At 45.6% G+C, this 23,251-nt stretch overlaps 1 protein-coding gene across 2 annotated transcripts in view; it reads left to right on the top strand.

The window, feature by feature from the left end:
* Nucleotides 1-21,276: 21,276 nt before the first annotated feature.
* The window catches only part of LOC138246262 (BAR/IMD domain-containing adapter protein 2-like), a 284,522-nt gene continuing 282,547 nt past the window's right edge, over nucleotides 21,277-23,251 (top strand). The window contains exon 1 of one of the 2 annotated variants that reach the window (XM_069200687.1): nucleotides 21,277-21,563. In XM_069200687.1, the coding sequence (XP_069056788.1) occupies nucleotides 21,516-21,563 (48 nt within the window). In that variant the 5' untranslated portion in view covers nucleotides 21,277-21,515. The remainder of the gene's footprint in view (nucleotides 21,564-23,251) is intronic. The other variant, XM_069200688.1, reaches the window with a different exon arrangement.

Below are 23,251 nucleotides of genomic sequence, written 5' to 3'. Positions count from 1 at the left end.
AAGAAGGAAAACGGAATGCCAAATTATTTTATGTGTATCCATTGTCTGATTGTTAAAAGCTGAGCTCTGACATTACCAAACTTCTGTCTCTGAGTTTTTTTGCGTTTCCGGGATCGCCTGAAACTGGATTTGAATGCTAGCTGTGAGAGGATACTAGGATTACCATTTAACAATGCCCACACACAGTCTCCCGTGCTTGTATACAGAAAAGCCCCTGAGTGGGCCAGGTCCCAGGGGCATAACGGTAAGAGTAAAAATAGTGGAGGGGCACAGGGGTACCACCACCTCCTTGGGGCTAAATAAATGCTAATGTGGGGGGTCACTCAAACCCCTGGCGCCGGGGTCCACCAACTTCCTGGGGCCAAATACACATTAGAAAATGGGAAGGGGGGCGAACGGCCACCCTCCTAGGCCATATACAGCCCTGTGGACCACCCTCTCCACGGCGGCAGCCCGTACTATTTAAAGGAGGGGGGGCCACACAGCCCTCCCTCCTAGAGCCATTAATGCCCCTGTGGACCACCACCTCCCCAGGTCCGGCTCCTGCTAGTTCCTGAGGTGCCCACCCTCAGGAGATAATTGTTTGCTTTCACTTATTAAGAGCTGTGACAGTTTCCACCTTGCAAGAGCAAACACTAACTATACTCCCAGCGAGCGGGAGCTGTCAAACTGTCTCCCTCTCTGGGAGCGCAATTTTCATCTGATTCATTGCCTGCTGTCATTAGGGTGGGGAAACAGATGAAAGACTGCTCCTGTATGCAGGGAGCTGCATAATTCGCAGCTCCCTGTGTGTGAAAGCAATGTCAGATCCCAAAGGAGGCAGGCAGCTGGCTGGGACTGTGGGGGCCTTGGGGCATCCCCCGCAGTCCCCATCATTGTAAATCAGGTAGACGTGGCTGGGCCCCGGGGGATTGGGTCCCCGGTCCTGTAATTAGCCCCCCTCCTAGTGTAAAATATGTATTTGGACCTAGGGAGGCAGTGCTCCAACGAGCCCAGTGGTCCATGTGGCCCCTGCATTTTTATGTATTTAACCCCAGGGAGGTGGCGGTCCCTGGGACACTTTAAAGCCCCAGGACAGGGGTTTGCGTTCCCTCCTCCTTTTCCTTAAAAAAAAAAGCCCTGGGGAGGTGGTGGTCCCCAGGACTCAGAAAATGCCTTTGGAGGGGGGCCCCGTGCGCCCCTCCTTCATTTTTTAGAATTACCCTCATGCCACCGGGACCTGGCCCACCCAGGGGCTTTTCTGTATACAAGTGAAAAAGACAACTCTTGGATATTTTTTTTAACTTTTGCTATAGATTTGCAAATCCTCTGCGAGTACACTGCAAAATGTTTTAATAAGTGCTTATTTGCCCTGGCGTGGTACCAGGGGGCCCCAGCACCAAGGCTAGGGCGTAAGGGTATTCTTACCCTTCCCCCTTTACTTTACAGTCCCAGGCCGCGCATGTCGCAGGGTTGGCTGCTTAATGTCGTTTTGCCACAGGCCCTGCCACCAACCCCCACCGTTGGGTGCGTGGTGCGAGGTGCGAGGTTGGGTGCATATAGAGGGTAGGCCCTGTGGACAACCCCTGCCACCCACAGGCAAAGGCCCTGAGTAATGGGGTTGGGTGCACATAGGAAGAAGGCCGCAGGGCCTGGCCATAGGCCACCCCCTATCGCACCCAGCTGAAAGCAGTGCGTGGTGCAAGATTGTGTGCTTATAAGGGGTTGGCCGGAAAAGGCCGGATGTGGCGGTGGCTGGATTAACATAAACGTATTAAAATTATGTTAAATAAACCATAGCAATTCACTGAAAAAACAAAGGTTACAGGGACATTATATTTGGAAAATAGAATTAAAAAAACATAGAAATTAATTTAAATACCAAAGGTTACAGGGACGTTATAGTTAGGTTCACATTTTACTCGCCCCAAACCATAGAAATTCATCAGTTATTGTTATGGTTATCTCAAGTAACAATGACTCATGCCCTAATGTAGCTATAACTTATGCCCTCACCATGCACTTATAATTACCCCAGATATCACACCACTCATTATATCATTTATAACACAATTGGTAATATCAATGTAACATTTGCAGTAAAATTATTGATGAGATAACTGTGAATGGCCACAGTGCTGGGGGTCTCCCCACCGGCCCCATTACAACTTTCCCACTGGGCTGACGGGTGGGAACCAACCCAGTGGAAAGGGTGCAGCATTCTTCCTGGCTCATAATTGAGCCAGCGGCAATAATACTGCATGCAGGGTGCACCAGCACCCTTGAAATGCGCACTGTCTGCACAGTAGTGGGACCAAGACACTGCCCATGCCATGGGCATGGGCGGTGCAGGGGCCCCCCTGTGGCCCCCTGCACTTGTTGTCCGCCAGCCTTTTTCATGACAGTCAGACCTCCATGAAAATGCTGGCGGAGAACCAGATTGTAATCAGCAGAGCAGTGCTTTAGCACCACCCTGGCTGATCACAACCAAGACTGCCGCCATCCCATCGGGATCAGAGATACTGGCGGAGATGGTGGTCTCATGGTGATCAGACCACCAGGGTCGTAACATGACGGTCAAACCGCCACAGCAGCGGCGGTCCAACTGCCACTGCGAGTCTGGCAGTCTTGAGACCGCCAGACTCGTGATCAGGCCCCAAATCTTCTAAACTAGTAACCCACTCACTGCAGCTGCTGTCTTGAAAGTTTTGGGGTGATTCGTCAAGCTGGGGCCGAGACAAAGGGGGAGGGTCCATAGGAATTTTAGGCATGGGTAAAGCCGGAACCGCTGGATAGAATTACATTAAGGGCCCCATTACAAGCACTTCTGGTGGTCCAACCTCCAGATTGCGACCCTGGCGGTTGGACCGCCTCCACTGCCAGGATCATAGTTCCAGATGGGGTGGTGGCAGTCGGAGTCATGGTCAGCCACGGCGGCACCACCATACTGATCACAAGTCCTCTTTCCATCAGCATTTTCATGGCAGGGTTCCTGCTGTTCCCTCTGGATTCATTATGAGGTTTCAAACCACCAATGTGGCCGTGACCATCCAACCACCACGTCTCCGCAGGGGGAAAGCATCAGTATAAAGGGAGACACTCACCTCCAGGCAGCCTTAGACATCCTGTGCCACCATGAAGCCCATCACACATGTCCTGCCGCTGCTGTTGATCATCGAAGGTGCAAAAAATCCACGCCGCCATGGGCACAACTGACCATAAGTGCACACACTTACCTATGTCAATATGCTCAACAAAAGATCATTGCGCCGTCATCCACATTATATAGGGGTCATGCTACAGGCATCAAGTACACATCATACACAAAGAAGGACACAATCACAAAATGTCCCCTTTGAGCAGGTCACTCACACTGCAACACTACACAAAAATACGTCTGCTCATCTCATGCCCAGGGACCGTGAAGTGTACATAACATTGTGTCATACAACATCAACAACACAGCAACATCACATCTACAAATACAACTCACGCTCACATTGCACACATGCAATGGACTGCCGTCACATTCAACACACATATGTATGGATGTGTCATGGAACACAAATATGACTTCCATTAAACAGCCCTGAAATGGGCCCACACATAACCCACATTGCAACACAATGGAAAGACAATGGAATGCACAATAGTCAGAGAGACAAATATCCCAAGCTCACTATGCAAACAATACCTGCACAATAGGGATGTGGGTATTAGGAGACCCAGGGAAGAATGCTGCACTCAGATGCATTTCACTTTGTGCACGCCCTTAAAACAACATTTGCACAGCAACGGTCTCTACATGTATCTCAGGGACACATAATACTAGAGTCAAGAGACATGCCAATTTGCACAATGTGGAAGTGCAAGTCAACAAAGCAAATACAACTCCAACTGCATTAGACATACATCTACATGAAGTAGCTGCAAGGTACACACAGCTAATTGGACACATGCACCGTCAAATGCAAACAAAGGTAGCACAATTAAACACCCTCCTTGTCTGCACTAAGAAAACTCAAGCTGCCACACGTGAGATGAACCTGCATATCAGGGGGACAAATCTAACACCATACATGCTCACATTGGACAACACAAGATGAAATACTTACCATATCAAACAGAATACAATGCTATGACATCACAGTTGCATTTACACCAACATATTCATACAGCCAACAGCTACCTTTGTCTTGGGTGACACCAGCAATAGCCACAAAGTCAGATATTGCAAACTACAGCAAATGGATCAGTAAGCAGGCCGAAACACACACAACTGTAGGCAGACCACACAAATTAATCAGGAACAACATCAAGGTAGAAAGAAATTGCAGGATAAATGTGTACCCAAAAAGACAACTGTTTGGGTTTATTTGAAACCAAATGTAAATCATCCAAGGCCATTGGCCAGTCCATAGGCTTTCTTAGCACAGTATTGTGCCAACACTTGACTCATATCACTGACAGGGAACCTCTACAGGGAGGGGCATCAAGTGGGCATGAAGGCTTCTCAAGGATCATCCTTGGGGGTTTGGATTTGGGATGGGAAGGCCTAGGTTTTGGAGGGGTGGGCTTTTTCTTTGGAAGGGTGGGCCTCTTTTGGGGGTGAAGGGTATGGGTGCTTGCAGGGGGTGCATGTGTGACAGGGGAAGACTTGGAAGGGGTGGGTTAGAATATGCGTCGGGCCCCTTGGGTTTGGGACGGGGTGGAGGAAGCAGGGGAAGGGCAAGCTCAAACAAAAAGCCTTTCTCAGGAACATGGGATGGTCAGTAGAAGAAGGTGGGGATTTGGAGTTCAAGGGAGTGGTTATTTGCTGTGTCGATGTGGATGTCTTGGGTCTGTGTGTGTGTGTGAGGTTTGCTTATGTTTGGGTGATGTCTGTTGTGTGTGTGAGTGTGGGCATTTGCATGTCTTGGGGGCTGGGAGGTGTAGGTGCTGGGTGATGGATTGGAGGATGTGTGTCTGTTGGGGTGGTGTCTGCAGGTATGGTGGATATGGTGGATGTCTGTGTGTCTGTTGGGGTGGTGTTTGCGGGTATGGTGGATATGGTGGGTGTGTCAATGACTGCTGTGGTGGCACCTGTGGGTATGCTTGATTTGGTCTGTGGGATGGTGGGGGTGTCTGGAGAAGTTGTGGGTGATGTGTGTGGGAGTGTCTGTTGAGTGCTTGTGTGCCGGTGTGTATTGTGGTGCTTGTGTTTTTGTGTGCTGCTCCTGTGTGTTGAGGTGGATGCATGTTGATCTGTCTGTGTGTTTGGGATAGGTAGGGGAAATGGGGATTTGGACTGGAAAGAGGGAGGTTGAGGGGGGACGGAAGGTGCGGGTTGACTGGCTGCTGTCAGTGAGGAGACCAGAGCCTGAAAAGATCCCTGTAGGCCAGACATTGCACTATGTGCACTATATTGCACTTTAATCTTGGTCCCGGTCTTATTCCATTGATTAATTAAATTGACTCGCTCCTATTAAGACTGGGAACCAATTTTAGCTTTCACTCTCCTGCCAAGATTAGCGCCTGACCGCAACACCAGGTCTTGTAGTGTCCGCTACCACGGCTGCTACCTAAAAGATCTCCGGCAAAGAGCCCCCTTACGGGGAGCCCGTCAGACATTGCAGCGCCGGTCTGACAATGAGCTACCCGATGATGAAGCATGACATCCTCTCGGATGTGTGAGGGCTCTTGCTCATGAACTTTAATGTTCCCCTAGTGATTATATTTTTCCATTTGGAACAGTGTACACCTTTTTTTTATTTTGCACTATGAATGCCTTCCAGTAATACATTCATCTGCTGCAGTTGGGTGGACAATCCCTGGATGGCATTCAGAGAGGCAGTCTTTGTCCACAGATACTCATCAGAAGGTCAATAGCCTCCTCACTCAGGGCAGCAGGGGTGACAGGGGCTGGGGCAGAGGTGCCTGCAGCAAAGGAGATGCCCACTCTTTTGGGTGAGCAGGCAGGGCCAACTGGGTGTGGAGGAACAGGGAGGGTGGCAATAGAACTGGGTTATGGCAGACAAAGATAGTACAGGAGTATGTCCCAGTGGGTTCACCATCACTAGGGAGTGGCCACTTGAGGAAGAATCTGATGATGATGAGGATATAGATCCAGTCTCCTCCAAGGCACTCCCCTCACCCTCCAGGCCACTGGGTCCCTCTGTGTCAGTGGTTTCTTGTATAGGATAAATATTACCTGTGTGAAGGTGACATCAGAGCTCTGTAGTAAGGGACCTGTCATGAGTTAAAGACACACATTGACAATGATGCAAAATGCACATATGGACCAGTTTAATGATTTGCCTATGTACCCATTCCTCATCTAGTCAAAGGACTGAGACATTCATGGCAGGTTTTGCCACTAGACCATCATATTGGCCAAATGTCAGGATCTGCTGGTGTACAGAGAGTGGACATAGTGTCATAGTTGTATAGTCATGGTGACTCTCCCACAGCCTGGACTAGGTCCCATACTGGGAGATACATTTGACAGGTCCTGGTCTCTGCAGGCTGAGCAGACAGAACCTACATGACACTCCATTTCCATCACCTCCATGCGTGAAAGTACATCATGTGGCCATCAACAATGTGGCATGTGGTTTGTGTGGCAACCTGAAGGGCAGGGTGAGTCATGAGATGCCTTCCACACAACAGTTTTGCAAGGTCAGATGTGGGGTGAAAGATATGTGGCACAATACACATTGCTTACATGATTCTCATTCAAGATGCATACACAGTTCATGCTGTCATGCACATACATGTTGTCCAACATTTACAACAATCACGAAGAAAGAAATATAATTGGTTGGCAGTAATGCCTTCTTTTCTAGTTATGTGCATCCAACACAAGGAGGATCTAGGACCCCCAAAAACAATGTGACTGAACTTATCATATGGTACTAACCACCAGTGCCTGAACATTCAACATCCCATTGTGTCACACAGACTGCAACAACAGGCACACAAGAAGTCTAACTGGCACACAGGGTCACATTGTAGCCTACCAGGAGGAAAAGGATGATGAGGAACAGAGAAAATTGTGCACCTGAGGTACTTACCTGCTCCTCTGGTGAGCCATAGGCTGTCCATACAGAGGTAGGACCTCATTAACAAGCCGCTCCAGCTCCTCTGGAGAGAAGGCATGGCCCTATCACCTGCTGGGTGTGGCATGATTGCTCCCAGAGGGGGCACACAGCAGCTCAGGTCATGGAGGTGTTGCTGGCAGCAGTGTCAGAAGTCAAGTGAGTAAATCTGCACAACATGGCAGTCACGTCTGCCACGTACGTGGTCATTACTACTGGCAGACACAGCCATTGGCATGTGACCGCCACTGGCAGCAATTTTAGCCTATGGCTGTGTCCGCCGTGATTGCAACTGCCTACCCCCATGACAACTTTTCTCGCAGTTGCGGGCAGTTCCTAATGTCCATTTTGGCAGCCAGAATTGCTGTATTGGGCTCTATAAACTGCATCACACCTACAAAACATGTTTTGGTACCTCACAAACACCCTTATCCTGTCTTGTCATGTAGCTCCTTCTACTCAACCACCATTGTAGGATGTTGCAGGGCACAGATGGCATTTAACAACAGTGGATGGTCCACCCCCGCCAACGGTCATCTTAGTGGTCAGAACACGCAGTCATATTTCGAGGTGCAAACGTGTTGTACATCTTTGAGTTTGGTCCAAATCCATGTTCTGGACACATGTGTTGAAAACCATGGAGGTCCCAAGTAACCCTTGTGTAGTTGCCAGCTGTGATGTGTACTGGGTGCCATGTCTATACAGTCAGAAATGCATTGTCACATGATATCATTGACATGCATCAAGTATGTTGCTGTGGACACACAGACTAATGCTACAAATCATGTCTTTTCACACATATGTATCCAAGGAAAGGGAGGATACGACAACCTCCTGGCTAACGTCCACTTCCAGACCTTCAGAATTTGGACCAACCCCACATAATCATGTAGGCAAACAATAGTGGACTTATGTCGTCAGTTGGAGCCAGATCTGATGTCAACTATTAGTTATTCAACCAGAATAGCACCCATTGTACAGGTCATGTCAGTATTGCACTTCCTAGCTACAGGGTCCTTCCAAAATACAGTGGCCCTATCTGTTGGTATGTCCCAACCTATGTCAATCTGGTTGAAGGATGTCCTTTCGGCAATGTTGAAACACCTTGACAGCTATATCAAGTTTCCCCGACAAGAAGATTTAGCCAATGTAAAGGCTGACTTTTATGGTTTTGCTCACCTCCCACATGTGGTGAGGGCCATTGATGGCACACATGTTGGCTTGTTGCCACTGCAGGCCAATGAACAAGTTTACCGTATCCGAAAGAACTTCCATTTCATCAACTTGCAAATCGTCTGTTTGACGGATCTCTACATTTAACATGTCTGTGCATGTTATCCTGGATCAGCCCATGAGTCCTTCGTAATGCAGAACAGCATCATAACCCAGCTGATGTCACAACTGTACCCAGAGAGGGCCTGGCTGTTTGGTAAGTCACATCTGTCCTGATTGTGTCTGTGCAATGTCAGGTGCTACAATCAGTAAGTGAGTGACTCATTGTTGCACATATGTCCCATTCCTTAACCGGAGGCTCCGCATATCTAAACCTTCCTTGGTTGTTGACGCCACTGAGGAATCCAACTACGCCAGGGGAAGTCCACTTCACTGAGGCCCCTGGAAGAACACAGCAGGTAGTGAAGTGGGCTTTTGAGCTCCTGAAGGCCAGATTTACGTGTCTGGACTGGTGGAACCCTCCGCTACTCATCCGGAAAAGTGTGTCAGATCACTGTGGCATGCTGCATGCTCCACAACATCGCCCTGCTGAGAAATATCCCGTACATCCCAGAGGACGAGGAGCCTGCAGTGCCACCGGGTGAGACTCCTGAAATGCCAAGTGAGGATAAAAGTGGTGAAGAGGAAGGAGTTGACTTGTGGGAAGATCTCATCAAAAAGCTACTTTACATTAGTGTAAGTATGTCATGTGATGTAATGACTGACTGTACAGTGAACTGTAGTTGTGAGAATGTATGGAATTTATTGTTTTAGAAACAGCTAAGGAGCTGATACTCTGCAATATTCAGCCAAAGGCTGCTTGATGAGATAGCTTTTGACACATCCCCATCTTGATGATGTTGCTTTGATTGTGGCAGTTTTATTGCAATGTAATTTGTTTTCTAGAAGCTTGCTTTGTGATTTGTGTCATAGATATGTTTTCAAGCCTTTGCTCCTTGGTTTGTGTTGGTACAGGTACCTTCACCATGACATCCTCATGTGGGCATTTCAGAGTTGTGAATTTGGCAGGTATCTGATGCTGTTCTGACATACAAAGTGGACTTGGATTGTTACAGGTAATGTAGGTCACAGAGTTTGGGTGTATGAGACCAGTGCCAAGACAGCTTGCACAGTGTTTGGGTGGAAGGTCAGAAGTGCCCACTGGACCTGTTTTGTGTGCTGCGGTGGGCTGATTGCATCATACATGTCATCATGTGGGCATGAAATATGTAGTCATGGATTGCGATCCAAGTCATTTCACCTTCACATTTGCTAAACACTTTTTGAATTACCGGATTACCGGTCTGTAGCTGTATATGTGTTTCATGAATGCAGGCCGCAGTGCCTGTGCCACAACACTGACATATGTTTGTGTCATACCACCAGATGCATGGGAATTGGATTATGATGGGCCTGTGATCAGGGACTGTTGTACTGTCATCTGTCTGTTTTTTTTATTATGTAATGTTGGATTACTTAGGTGTGGTATGTGATAAGGATGAAGCTGGTGACATCATCCACTTTAATGTTTGCCTATTCTATAGGACAATGTCTGACAAATCCCTTCCTTCTGTGGTCTAGGGGGTTGTACCTTGGAATATGTACTTTGACTCAGTATGAGTCACACATTCTTGTTTCGAAAGGTCAAGACATATAGACAGCCTATGCGCTGTACTCTGGAATAAAATGTTTGGTTTGACCAGACACTAATGTGTTTGTGCATGGTGGTTGTGATTCTGAGCACAACACTGGGTACCTGTAATATGTCCCTGCTTGCACAAGTAGCTTGTGTCTTCATCATATGGTTCACATGGTCTTATGTATCTACATAGCAAAATGTGTATCTTAAGCAAGCAGGCAATGAGTTTGTGATGAGTGAATTTATTACAATGCAAATTTAGAAAATAAAATTTGGACAGAAAGGAGCAAAAATTTAAAGTGAAGGGGTCAATCATGGTGAAGGAAATCCTTAGAGTAGATGCTATACCATTGGGAGTCCAAAGCCCAAAGTACTCCTCCCATTGGAACTGGTAGGGGGTTGAGGATCAGTCAACAGAGTGAATGTGTGGCACGGAAAGGAGGTCCTTTAGGAAAAGGTCACTTGATGGCAGTGGTGGGTGTCTGGCAATCCGTGCCACCTGGATTCTTTGCTGCACATCGCCGCTTGAGGCAGGAGGGGATCTGCTGCTACAGGGATGTCTGGAGCGGGTTCTTCCTCTGGCAGGGCCTCCCTTAAAGTGGCTGGCACTGATGTTGATGGGCCTGGTGTTGACTGTGTGAATGACCCTCAACATCGCTGTTAGGGAGGCCATGTTTGTTTTGTGGGCCTCCATCTGTTCTCGCATGTCCCTTTACATGTCCTTCTGAAGCTAATTGATTACCCGGAGTTCAGTCAAGCCCTGGTCCATCATGCCTTGGGACTCCCCAAGATGTGGCTGATAGTGTCCTGGCCGGGAGCAACCTCAGTGGTCTCACCTGCTAGGCCACACCATCCCTCCCGTGCTCCCTCCCCATAGGCCTGTTACCTCTCTAACTGGGCCGTGGAACCTTATTGTCCGAAGTGTTACACTCCAACTCAGGTCCCAGGACTGGGTGGCACGAGATGGTAGATACTGTGCTTGGTGCACAGGTTTGGAGGCGAATGGCTGCCTGTGATGTTGAGGCAACCGGGCTGGGAGGTGTTGATGTGGCCACAGTGAGACTCACTGTTGGTGTCTGACCAGGTTGCCCCGATGGGCCAGAAACATCCTCCACGTTCAGGTGCCCAGGAGTGTCTTCTTCACTGAGGGCTTCATCCAGGAGGGTAGTGGCAGTCTTTTCTGTGTCCTCTGTGTGCCCAGTGGCAGCTCGACCTGTTGATGTGAACCATACAATTTTACTGGTTGTATTGTGACATCTACCTCCAACAGTTTAGTGTTACAATAAGCATAGCCCTTGTACAAAGCTAAGTTGCAGCTAATCCAATTGTGATAAGTACCCATGTTATTGGTTGTATTGACATGGCATTTGTGGAGCATGCCATATTTTTTTGACTGAAGCAGCTGCTGAAATATGCAGGTCATTAGCACTTGGGAGGATGGGCGGAGACTTACATCTTGCCACCAGTGCAGGCTTAACAGTGGCTAGGCAACACATGGCTTTGACCATTCAGAGGCCTAGTTGAGTGAGATGCAGGCAGACTCAGGACTTTGTTGTATATGGGATTTGAGTCATCATGTGCATAGTGAAGTGTGACTGTGTCTGCTGTCAATACCAATCTGGTGATGCATCTTGAGGCCTTAGGAATACTTGTCTTACACACTGTGTAAGGTGTTTTTTCCTATTCTCAATAGTTTCATCTTGGGTGAGCAGGTCAAGATGAAGCTAGGAAGACAGACACATCTCTGAGTTGGGCATGATTTGTATATAGGTCACTCCCAGGTGAGTAAACTTCAATTGAGAGTTAGCAAGCAAGGGTCTTGGTACAAGTGAACACTGGTCTGGTATTTGGAGTTAGAAAAAAAGTGCCTCCTGGGAGTTGCAGTCATGTCATTGTCTGTGTTACACACACACTTGACAAATGTTATCTTACCAGGTGAGTAAACTTAATTTGCGAGTTCACTAATAGACGTATTTAGGAAAATGAACACTGGGCTTGTGGTTGGAGTCAGAGAAACAGGGCCTATTGGGCTTTGCATTCAGGTCAACCCTCTACTTCCCACCACTATACAAATGGTATCCTCCCAAGTGAGTAAACTTCAATTGAGAGTTAACAAACATGGGTATTTAGGCATGTGAACACTGGGCTTGTGTTTCGAGCTGCAGAAACACAGCCTCCTGTCCTTAGCAGTCACGTCACTCACTCTACTTCACACACTTGATAAATGGTATCCCCCAGGTGAGTACACTTCATTTGTGAGTTCACAAACAAGGGTATTTGGGGAAGAGAACACTGGACTGGTGGTTGGAAGGACAGTAACAGAGCCTCCTTGGCATTGCAGTCATGTAAGTCCCTGTACTACACATACTATGCAAAAATTATCCTCCAGCTGAGTACACTTCATTTGTGAGTTACCAAATAGGGGTCTTTGGAGAAGAGGACACTGGGCTGTTGAGTGGAGTAACAGTAACAGAGCCTCCTGGCCTTAGCAGTCATGTCACTCCCTATAGTACACACACTATTCAAATGGTATCCTCCCAGGTGAGTACACTTCAATTGAGAGTTACCAAACAATGGTATTTGGACAACAGAACACTGGACTGGGGGTTGGTTTTACAGACACAGGGCCTTTCTGGCCTTAGTAGTCATGTCACTCCGTCTACTTCCCACATATGACAAATGGTATCCTTCCAGCTGAGTAAACTTACATTGAGAGTTACCAAACAGGTGTCTTTAGACAAATAAACAGTGTTCTGGTGTTTGGAGTCAGTGAAACAGTACCTCTTGAGAGATGTAGTCAGGTTATTCATCTACTTAACACACTTGACCAATGTTATCCCCCAGGTGAGTAAACTTCATTTGGGAGTTGCCAAACAGGGGTCTTTGGACAAGAGAACACTGGGCTAGTGATTGGAGTTGCTGAAGCGGGGCCTCCTGTGAGTGGCAGTCATGTCACTCTCTCTTCTACACACTCTATACAAGGGTTATCCCCCATGTGAGTCAACTTCAATTGACAACTGTGAAACAAATGTATTGGGATGTGTGACCACTGGGCTGGTGTTTGGAGTTGCTGAAACAGTGCCTCCTGTGAGTTGCAGTCAGGTCACTCTCTCTACTACATGCACTTGAACAATGTTCTCCGCCCAGGTGAGTACACTTCAATTGAGAGCTCACTAACAAATATATTGTAGCATGTGACCACAGTACTAGTGGTTGCAGATACAGGAGTAGTGCCTCCTGGGAGTTGCAGTCATGCCAGTCCCTGTAATTCACACACTTTACTCACACACTTTACAAATGTCATATCCCCAGCTGAGTACACGTCAATTGAGAGTTGTCAAATGGAGGTCTTTGGACAGGTGGACACTGGGATGGTGAGTGGAGTAACAGTAAATGAGGCAAAAGGTGAGCTGTGAATATGCATGACATTGCATTTTGATGACATTTTGTTGTGTTGTGACTTACCAGACTCCACTCCCCCGTGTGTTTCTGTCAAGCCCTCAAGATGTAGGATGGCCAAGACCTTCTCCTCACAGGGAAAGAGATGTAATGGGGCACTGGGAGGGCCACCGCCAGTCTTCTTAGCCTGCAGCTTGGTCCTGGAGACCATGGAATGGACCTTGCCCCTGAGGTTGTTCCACCTCTTACTGGTGTCCTCCTTTGTGCACAGGGTGGTGCCTACATCATCCACTCTGTCAACAATCCTATCCCACATTTCAGTTTTCCTACTGAGAGGAGTATGCTGGACTTGTGCTCCAAACAACTGTGGTTCTGCTCTTATGATTTCATCCAGTATGACTCCTAACTCATTTTCTAAAAAACAAGGATTTTTTAAACGTGACATGGTGGAAAAAACGACAGGTGACAGTAACCTACTAAACAGGGGAAGTGCAAAAAGGTGTGAATGTACAAAAGTGTGTGCAGGGTGTTCAATCAGATGGTGAAAAGGGGGTGCCTTATATATGGACACAGTGGATAAAAAGCATTCTGGCTACTGTGTTGTGCATTGGAAAGGATTGTGGTGTGTAAAGGGGTGTATTTTATAATGTCCTTTACAGGTGTGTCCAATGTGGCAATGTGTGTCAGCTGTGTTGTTTTCAAGTTCATCCAATGTGCAGTTGTGTATTATATTGCTGACTGTGAACCACCGTGGTTCGGACTACCATTGGCTGACCACCATGGGGGACCGCCACAGCGACTCTGTGCTTGTAATACAGTCGGTGGTTGGTTGCGGTGCTGTCAGCACTGGAGGTCGGACCGCCAATATTCTGGCCGCCGCGCCGCTGGCCGTCTGCACTTTTTGCTTGGCGGTCGGAGGTCCTACCTGGTTAACTCGTAATAGGACAGTCAGAAAGACGGTCTGGTGGTCCGACTACCAAACTCGTAATGAGGCCCTACGTTTGAAAAATAATTAGAAACATAGAAATGTGCAATATTAAGTGGCAATTAAAAAGATACTATAAAAGCAGGTTATCAAACATTACATAATGTATTTACCTTTAAAGTATTAATTGACTATTCCCACTCCATCATATTAAACAGTAAAGTAAGCATTGGACCTTTGGAGGGGTTATATTTACTGTTCCAAATCCAGTCTAAGCAACAGTAGTGAAAATGTTGCCCTCCAGAAGGGTTTGGTTTACAATTCCCACTGCAAGCTAAGCAACAGTAAGGAACGTGTTGGAATCTGGAGGTGTTACTTTTACTATTCCCAGTCTAGTCTAAGGAACAGTAGGAATGTGTTTGACTCTGGAAGGGTTAGCTTTACTGTGTTCACAAGTGTAGGATTCCAGAGCGGTGATATTTATTATTCCCATCACTCCAGGCTATGCAACAGTAGGGAACGTGTTGGACTGGAGAGGGGTTAGATTTATCATTACCACTCCAATCAAAGCAACAGTACAGAAAGTAATGGACTCCGGAGGGGTTAAATTTACATTTCTCCATCTAGTCTAACCAACAGTAGAAAAGGTGTTTGACTCCAGAGGGTTTAGATTTACTATTCACACTCCTTTCTATGAAACGGGATGGAAAGTGTTAGATTACGGAGGGGTTATACTTACTATTGTCACTTCTATCTAAAAAACTGTAGAGAAAGTGTTGAACCCTGGAGGGGTTAGATTTACTTTTCCCAATCCAGTCTACGCATCAGTAGGGAAAATCTTGGACTCCAGAGAGATTTTCTATTGACACTTTAGTCCAAGCAACAGTATGGAAAATGTAGGACTTTTGAGAGACTACAAATAATATTCCACCTCCTAATTATTTCGTACAAAACATGCAAATATTTATAATCAAAACAATAAAAGTTAAATAAAAAATACATATATAGAGGCCAAATTAAAAATACCTAATAAAACTTTAAAAACGTAATTTGAATAAAAATTTACTTCCCTACCACAAAAAACAGGAAACACCAAAAACAATTACTTACATAATAAATACAACAAAATGTATTTTAAAATATTACTTTAACAACAATAATTTGTGATTAAAAATACATTTTATAAGCTTCTTATACAAAGACTTAACAATAAATTAAACAGAACAAATAATGTAAGTAATACTTCCAACACTAAAAGGACACATAAATAATGATTAAATAACCAATTAAATATTTGTAGCAATTAATTTAAAAAACACAAAATGTTCAATATCTTTCCATCCTATTACCCTCCATAACCAACAACCCGATACTAAAATGTACCTTAGCAACAACAACCTACACATTTAAATATCATGTAAAAATGTTGAAAACATGTTACTATAGTAATTACAAAATACAACTATTGACATAATTAATCATACATGATAGAATTAACAATACAAAATTAATTTATATTCAAATAAAATTATTTTCATTTTAATTACCTTCCCAACATATTTCCTATAAAATCCACAACTGCTACACAAATGTGAATTAACTACATAACAAAAACATTTACACATACTGCAAAATTAACAATAAATTAAATAATTAATCAGTTATGTAATAACAATCAAAAATGAATTACCATTAATAAAAAATGATTAGTAATGTAAAAAAAGTTTCATTCTATTCCCCAACAAAAACCAACAACCCACTACTATAATAAAAATAATTGATCAAAAATTAAAAATGTAAATATGTGTTAAAAATAACAAATTAAACTTAAGTACTTAAAATAACTATTATACAATTAAACAATTTGAATAATTATTAATCAATTAAATATATATTTACCATTAAAAGTAACAATAAAATGAACGTAATTATTATTTAAATTACTTCCAACCCTTTCCCTCTACAAACTCAACCATCTCCTACTACATTATAAATTACTAACATGCATAAAAAAATTAAACATTTTAAAGTACAACCTATAGTACATAAGTTTAATATCATTTATACTAAAAATACTAACACCTAAATCAATATTTTAACTACTAAATATTACATTAAAAAACGTTTTTTTCACAACTTTATTTAAGTAAACAATATTAAATAAAACTATATTATTTGAAACCTTATTATATGCCAACAAACTATCTTCTTGACAACGATATTCTCTGACAAGATATTTCTATACTAACAATATTTTTGACACAGTATTTAAGTATCACAATATTAAAACCTCTATATTTTGTCCAAACACCGGACTCTAGTGAAGTCCAGTCCAAATTTCAGTTGCCACTGGTCAACTGGGAATTTCGGGGAAAGTGTCTCTTGAAGCTTGTGTCCATTTAGCCACACCAGAAGTCAACCAATTGACACTTGGAGTCCCCTTCTTTGTCTTGGTTACAAGGGGGAGTAGGTACAGTCCTTCAGGACAGACAGCAGGTAAATCATTGTCCTCTTCCGTTCTTCTGTAGGTCTAGAAAAGGTTTTGGGGAGGTGTGTTGGGGCGCAACATCTATGCCTGGCACTAGGAAGTGGGTGGGGTGACTCCTGGGCACTCCCTAACAATGGGGTGAAAGTTCCAGGGACAACACTACCCACTTTTTTCAGTATGGACCTGTTTGTTTTACTAGAAACAAGTCCATAAAGCAATGTGCCAGGGAAGTGCAAAGATGGCCGAAGTCTCCAGCTACACTTGGGCTGTGAAGGCAGATGATGTGTAGGGAAGTGAACTATGGAAATCACCAGCGTCCAACCACTTCTAGCAGTAGAATTCAGTTTAAAGCACGCCCTATACTCACAACAAACCAGGGGACAGAGGTGTGGTATGATAAAAGCAGAGTCCCTCAGCACTAGACAGGGGATGCACAAGAAGTGTCCTGACATTCTGACTGCTCCCTTTGATGTTTGCCAGTATTACATATGGCTCAAACAGACCTGTCAGGTAGGAATTTACATTGTGGTGTTGAAGCAAAAGATGATTGCTCCACACCCTTCTGCTGAGCTCAAAGGAGTCATCTCAGCCCATTCCGGTGAACATGTCAATCGCAGTGACCTAATATGTAGCTCCTGGGAGGAATTTCACATCTCTTTCACACCTCATTGAAGCCAAGTTGATACTGAAAGTTGCTGAGGAGTTAACATAAATTAGCCACCTTGAACTTGAGGCAAGGACTATTAAAAATAGTTGTTTATTCTACTACCTGGTCGCTTTCCTGAAATACAGTATTGGTATTATAATTTGTACTCTGATTTTCTGCGTAGGGCAACTAGGCCTTCCACAGTAAAAATAGCTGTTAGCTGTTAGGGTCTTGTCACTGTAGGGATATAGCAACATTAATATTCAACATGTTTCACTTCTATGTTATACCTTGTGAGCTACAAGGCCTACATAGAGATATCTTACTAATATTTAAAATAAAAGGGAGGTTATTTACATGTGATTTATTTGATTATTTGTGGGTTATTTGATATGTTGGGATGCAGGTTTAAACTGCAGACGTCAGGCTACAATAGTATACCTGAGGCCATGTTTTCCGTGTCACACTAGTGGATGACACCATACATGTTACAGCCCACAAGTGACATTTAAGTTTCCTTGCCATGGGTGCACTGTCTGTACTATGCACTGTGGCATTATAGAAGAGTTAAATAAATCAATCAGGGATTTCCCAACTTCTATATGTTTTACGGGTCAGAGCCCATGCATTGGGCAGTGAATAGTTGTGTCTCAGTGTGCAGAGTCTAAAAACCACCAACAAAATTCAACAAAAAAGGTTGGGGACCATGCAACAAGGGAAATTGTTTAATCACAATTTTGCTTTATGGTTTATCAGTAGCTCAAATCCAATTATCTACAATAGCAACAAAAAGTGAACATCAAACCTGATCGCTTGGAGAAATAAGAGAATAAATGCCTGTACAAAGACGTATTTCTTTTATGTAAGGCTCTACATCACATTGTTAAGTGAAAAGCATTATAATGACTTTTAAATGTTTATACATTATAACTGCATTATATCAATTATACCAATTGAGTAGCCAAGTCACATAAATTAATGCATCCATTCCATAAAGCTGAATTTCACAAAGTGCTTTCTCGGCTGCAGACTCCAAATCAGGACTTTTAAAAATCTTCTTAAATTTAGGTAAGAAGATATCACCTGACTCCAAACAGACATCAGAAGAAATCATTAAAAGAGTAGCCTAGGCCATTGCAGGACTGTAATCAATCAGGTAACCTAAACTAACTGGATCTTGATTGAACTGTGCAGGGCAAAAACCAAAACGGAGTGTAGGAGAATCCAAAAATTCTCTTGACTTCACAGGGTTCCCAGGTAATCGTAGGGTAAGTGAAGGAGCTACTGACATGTCCACTGACCTTAATACCAAGGTCCTACTTAACGGTGAATTTTCAAGGCGTAATTGTTGTACCTTGTGTGCTAGATCCCGAGAAAGATCCATAGCGTGAGCAAACCTGAGCAGTTGTTGAGAGCCACAACCTGTCAAGGACTGGGTGCTGCAAAAGTCTGTCAAGTTTCCTTTTTGATTGCCCGAAGAAAGGACGACTCCTCTGACAGCCAGGGTGCCATGCGGTATCTAATATTGCAATGACAAGGAGGGAAAATCTGCAAAGGAAAAAAAGAAACATCATTGTCAATCTTACATTTCTTTATTGAAGGTGAAGATTATGCAGAAGTAGAAAATCAAGGAATCAAACTCTTCCTGCAATCTGGGGAAGAGGAAAGAGCCAAGCACATACATCCAGTTGAAGATGCAAAGAGAACACAAGCAATGAGAAGCTAAAATCAGGGAGAAAAATAGTATCAAGTGAACGTTGAAACTGAAAAAATAAGTGCATGAATGTGTTGCAATCCATCCTTCACTCATTATTGCCTCTTTTATTTATGATTCACACAGGAATTGCTTTCACTTGAAAAGGATCAAATTCATCTTAGATTGTGAGCATTATACATAAACGTCATCTGATGCAGAACTCCATAATCCTGCCACCTCTGTATGAGCATCACGCCTGAATCATCGGGGAAGTATTGGCTATGTGGAAGCCCAGGCATGCACTGAGTGCAGCATCCTGCATCACTCTGCCTGATGCTTATGGAAGCGTTGCCTTCCTCTGAAGATGCGCCACTGCTACTAAGCTCTTAGCCTGGGTGTAACACTCAGTCACAGAGTTAATGGTGGAATTTTTGTGCTGTGAAGCGAGGAGCGATGTTAATGCCCCATGTTCACTCGCTGTCTCAAGTATATTGTTTGTACCTTTATCCTTGAACCTGAAAAGGCACCTCGGTTTAAACTACTTGGCAGATCTTTACAGAAGACTCTCAAAGAAATAAAATTCATGAAGGTCATAAAGTTTTATCCTGTTGATGTGTTACTATTATTATTACTAATAGTAGTAGCGGCAGTATTGTTATTATGTAAGAAGAAAAAGAAGAAGAAGAAAGGACATCAAGCAGAGCAGTTCTTCCACCAGTTGTAGAGACCTTGAGATGATCTTGAGTAGACCCTCATTCATCTTCAGACTCCTGAGAAAGTCAAGCATTTAGGAGTTTTATCCCCCACAATAGAAAATCAAATCTCTTTTGCACCTAGACAAAAAATGAAGCAAACTGAGTTGGCTCTGTTTTTGATGTACTTATGAAGTAGGAGATTGAACAAATATATTCCACCACTTTTAGAATGCAAAAATTGAAGTTTGATGGAAATATTTTTGCTCCTTATGATGAAAACAAAACAATTGCACTAATTCAGATTGCTTCATTTTATTTAACAAAGACAATTCGTGGATCCCGAGTTTTACTTTATTAAAACATTTGTATATCGGGAAAATGAGCAATAGGCAAAAGATATCTTGTATATTTTTGTTTTATTCCCAATCTGTTTGGACCATGTTGCCCTGGTGCAGAAATGTTTATGTTCACAATGACTGGAGCACTAAAGCTTTGCTCCACTCTCTGTTATACAAGCACCAACGAGATTAACATAATTATTTACTGTTTTCACTAGTACAGAGTTAATGCACTTTAGTTAACCAGGTGTGATCCCATATTCCCAGATTGTTCGCATAGTGTGATCCTGTGCATATCATTTTATGTCCCCGGGTGTCCTTAGTGATTTCGTCCAAACTTGAGAGGCACTTAAAGTGTTCATGGAGATTGGTGGCCACAAGTATAAAATGTAAGAACAAAACAGAAGCAGGGATGGAGAGAAAATAAAAAGAGAGCGAGAAAAAGGAAGAGCGTGTGGTTCAGACAGCTCTGTGGGTCGACGGGACTGCTGCGTCAATGTACGTACAAACTGGAGAAAAAGTCTCGAATCCCGGCGCCCCTGCTGACTCAGCCTTAGGTCTTTCCGGGCTCAGTGACATAAGTGCTACTATACTGGGCTGACAGTGACGCCTGTTGTGTGCAGCACTTCGAAGCTGTTTGCAAGGTCTATAACTGAAGTGGGTCTGCGCTATCCTGAGTTTTAGGACATCCCTACGTGTAAAGAAGTGGTCTTGCGTCTACAGGGGTAGTTATGAAATAATGTGTCTTGAGGCATGCCGATCTCGACTGTCCTACTTGGCCACACTGTGTAGTCGTGGGCAAATGTCTTTACTTCGGCATGGTTGCTTCTGTTTTCTACGGGCAACATTGCGAGTCCGCAGAAACAGGTTGAACCGCCAGCAAACAGCGCTGACCAAAGGAAACTTGACAATTACAAGAAAATCTGTATTGGCGACACTGCGGAAATAAATCGAAAATTTGACACAATGTGCGTATTGGTGCGTGAGATAGGTTCTAATTTGACAAGCTGGGAGGGTGGTCTTGAAAGGGACATCCTGTGCGTGACAGCCTGCCTCCCACCCTCCCAGATGTCCCTTTAAATATGGAAATGACACATGCCTCTCCCAAGCTGTCAGTAACGAGGAGACCCCTCCCTCTTTTATGCAAACAAGTGCCACTGGGTGGGAGGCCAGCAGAGCCCCCATTGGCCATAAGTTTCCCTTCCTAAGCTGCAAAACTTTTGTGTCTGCCAGGGGGCAGCCCCCTCCCGCGCCCCCACTCCTTCTGTGTCTCATCCCTCCCTGACCACAGAAGCTAGTGGTGGTCACCCGCCTCCCCGAGCCGGCAGAGGACCCCCACCCCACATCCAGACCCCAAACCTGGAGCAGTTCTGCTTCTGCGCCCCAAGGGTCCATGCTAGGAGCCCCCGCGACCCCTGCACCATGTCCCGGTCCGAAGAGGTGAACAGGTTGACGGAGAACGTGTACCGGGTAAGTGCACCCCCTTCGCCCCGTTCCCATCATCTGTTCGTCCTCCTCAAAACATCATACCACCATCGGCCGTCAATGCCTTTTGTGTGTTGTATGCCTGTGTCCTGCCTGCATGTCCACCTGCCTGCTCTCTCCCCTGCCTGCGCTGTCCTCCATCCCTGCTCTCCCCTCCCTTCCAGTCAGTGTCTCCCCCCCCCCCCCTTCCCCTGCAGTCTGGCTGCAGTCCTGGAGCCTTTGTTAGACTGGCTCAGAAGAGGAGGCACAGAAAACAGCAGAAATGGAAGGGGGAGAGGCGGGGGGCAAGGGAGGTGTGAGAGAGAAAGGGGCCGCGAGCCCAGGGGTCTGTGGGGGGAAGAGGCTGCGAGAGGGTGGACAATCAGGGGAAATCGATGCTGACAGCAGGCTATGTGAGGGTCAGCGAAGCATAAGGAGTTGGAGGGGGGAGTGGGCAATGAGAGGATGCAGGGAGGGCAAAGGGCGAGGAGTGGAGGACTGAAGGGAGAGGGCAAGGAGAGGATGCAGGGAGGGCTGAGGGCGAGGAGAGGAGGACTGAGGGCAGAGGGCGAGGAGAGGATGCAGGGAGGGCAGAGGACGAGGAGAGGATGCAGGGAGGGCAGAGGGCGAGGAGAGGATGCAGGGAGGGCAGAGGGTGGGAGGGCAGAGGGCGAGGAGAGGACGGTGGGAGGGCAGAGGACGAGGAGAGGATGCAGGGAGGACAGAGGACGAGGAGAGGATGCAGTGAGGGCAGAGGAAGAGGAGAGGACGGTGGGAGGGCAGAGGGCGAGGAGAGGAGGACCGAAGGGAGAGGGCGAGGAGAGGATGCAGGGAGGGCAGAGGGCGAGGAGAGGACGGTGGGAGGGCAGAGGGCGAGGAGAGGATGCAGGGAGGGCAGAGGGCGAGGAGAAAAGAACTGAATGGAGAGGGCAATGAGAGCATGCAGGGAGTGCAGAGGGCGAGGAGAGGATGCAGGGAGGGCAGAGGGCGAGGAGAGGAGGACTGAAGGGAGAGGGCAATGAGAGGATGCAGGGAGGGCAGGGGGCGAGGAGATGATGCAGGGAGGGCAGAGGGCGAGGATAGGATGCAGGGAGGGCAGGGGGGTTAGGAGGCTGTGCAGTCATATCAGAGATTGGTAAAATTCAGAGAGAGAAGATGGCCAAGGCTGGAAGCAGAGCGGATAGAGGCGAAGAAAGGATGGACTGAGGGAAGAGGGTCATTAGATGATGCTGAACAGCAGAGGGTGGTGGGAGGATGCACGCACAACCGAGGATAATGAATTGAGCTCAATATTCAGAAAAGAAGGAAGTGTTTCCCCCCTGGACAGCGTGCTGGAGATAGAGGGACGCGGTCACGCCGGAAATTATTTTGAGTACACTTTGAACCCCTCGCCCTTATATTCTCTCCCAGCCAGCTCACGTTTCCCGCAGCCCCCACACTCCTTGTGTTTTTACTGCCGACTTTGTGGGCTCTCCCGACTTTCACCGGCCCAGCCTCTCGCAATTCCTGCTTTCTATTCTTCCTGCTTGATACTGTCTCTTGTACCATTCCCCCTATTATTAATAATAGCGGGCTTTAGTTATTGTAGCGATACTTCAGTGTACTTTTATAGGATTTTTATTCAAAGACTTGTGTTCTTGTGGTTGTGACTGTGCGAAGTAGAGAGGGAGAGACGGGGAGAACCAGGCACCAAC

Source organism: Pleurodeles waltl, chromosome 7 (genome assembly GCF_031143425.1).
Source record: "Pleurodeles waltl isolate 20211129_DDA chromosome 7, aPleWal1.hap1.20221129, whole genome shotgun sequence".
NCBI classification, from domain to species: Eukaryota; Metazoa; Chordata; class Amphibia; order Caudata; family Salamandridae; genus Pleurodeles; species Pleurodeles waltl.
The sequence above is the reverse complement of the archived record's forward strand: the minus strand, read 5'-3'. Positions and strand labels throughout refer to the sequence as shown.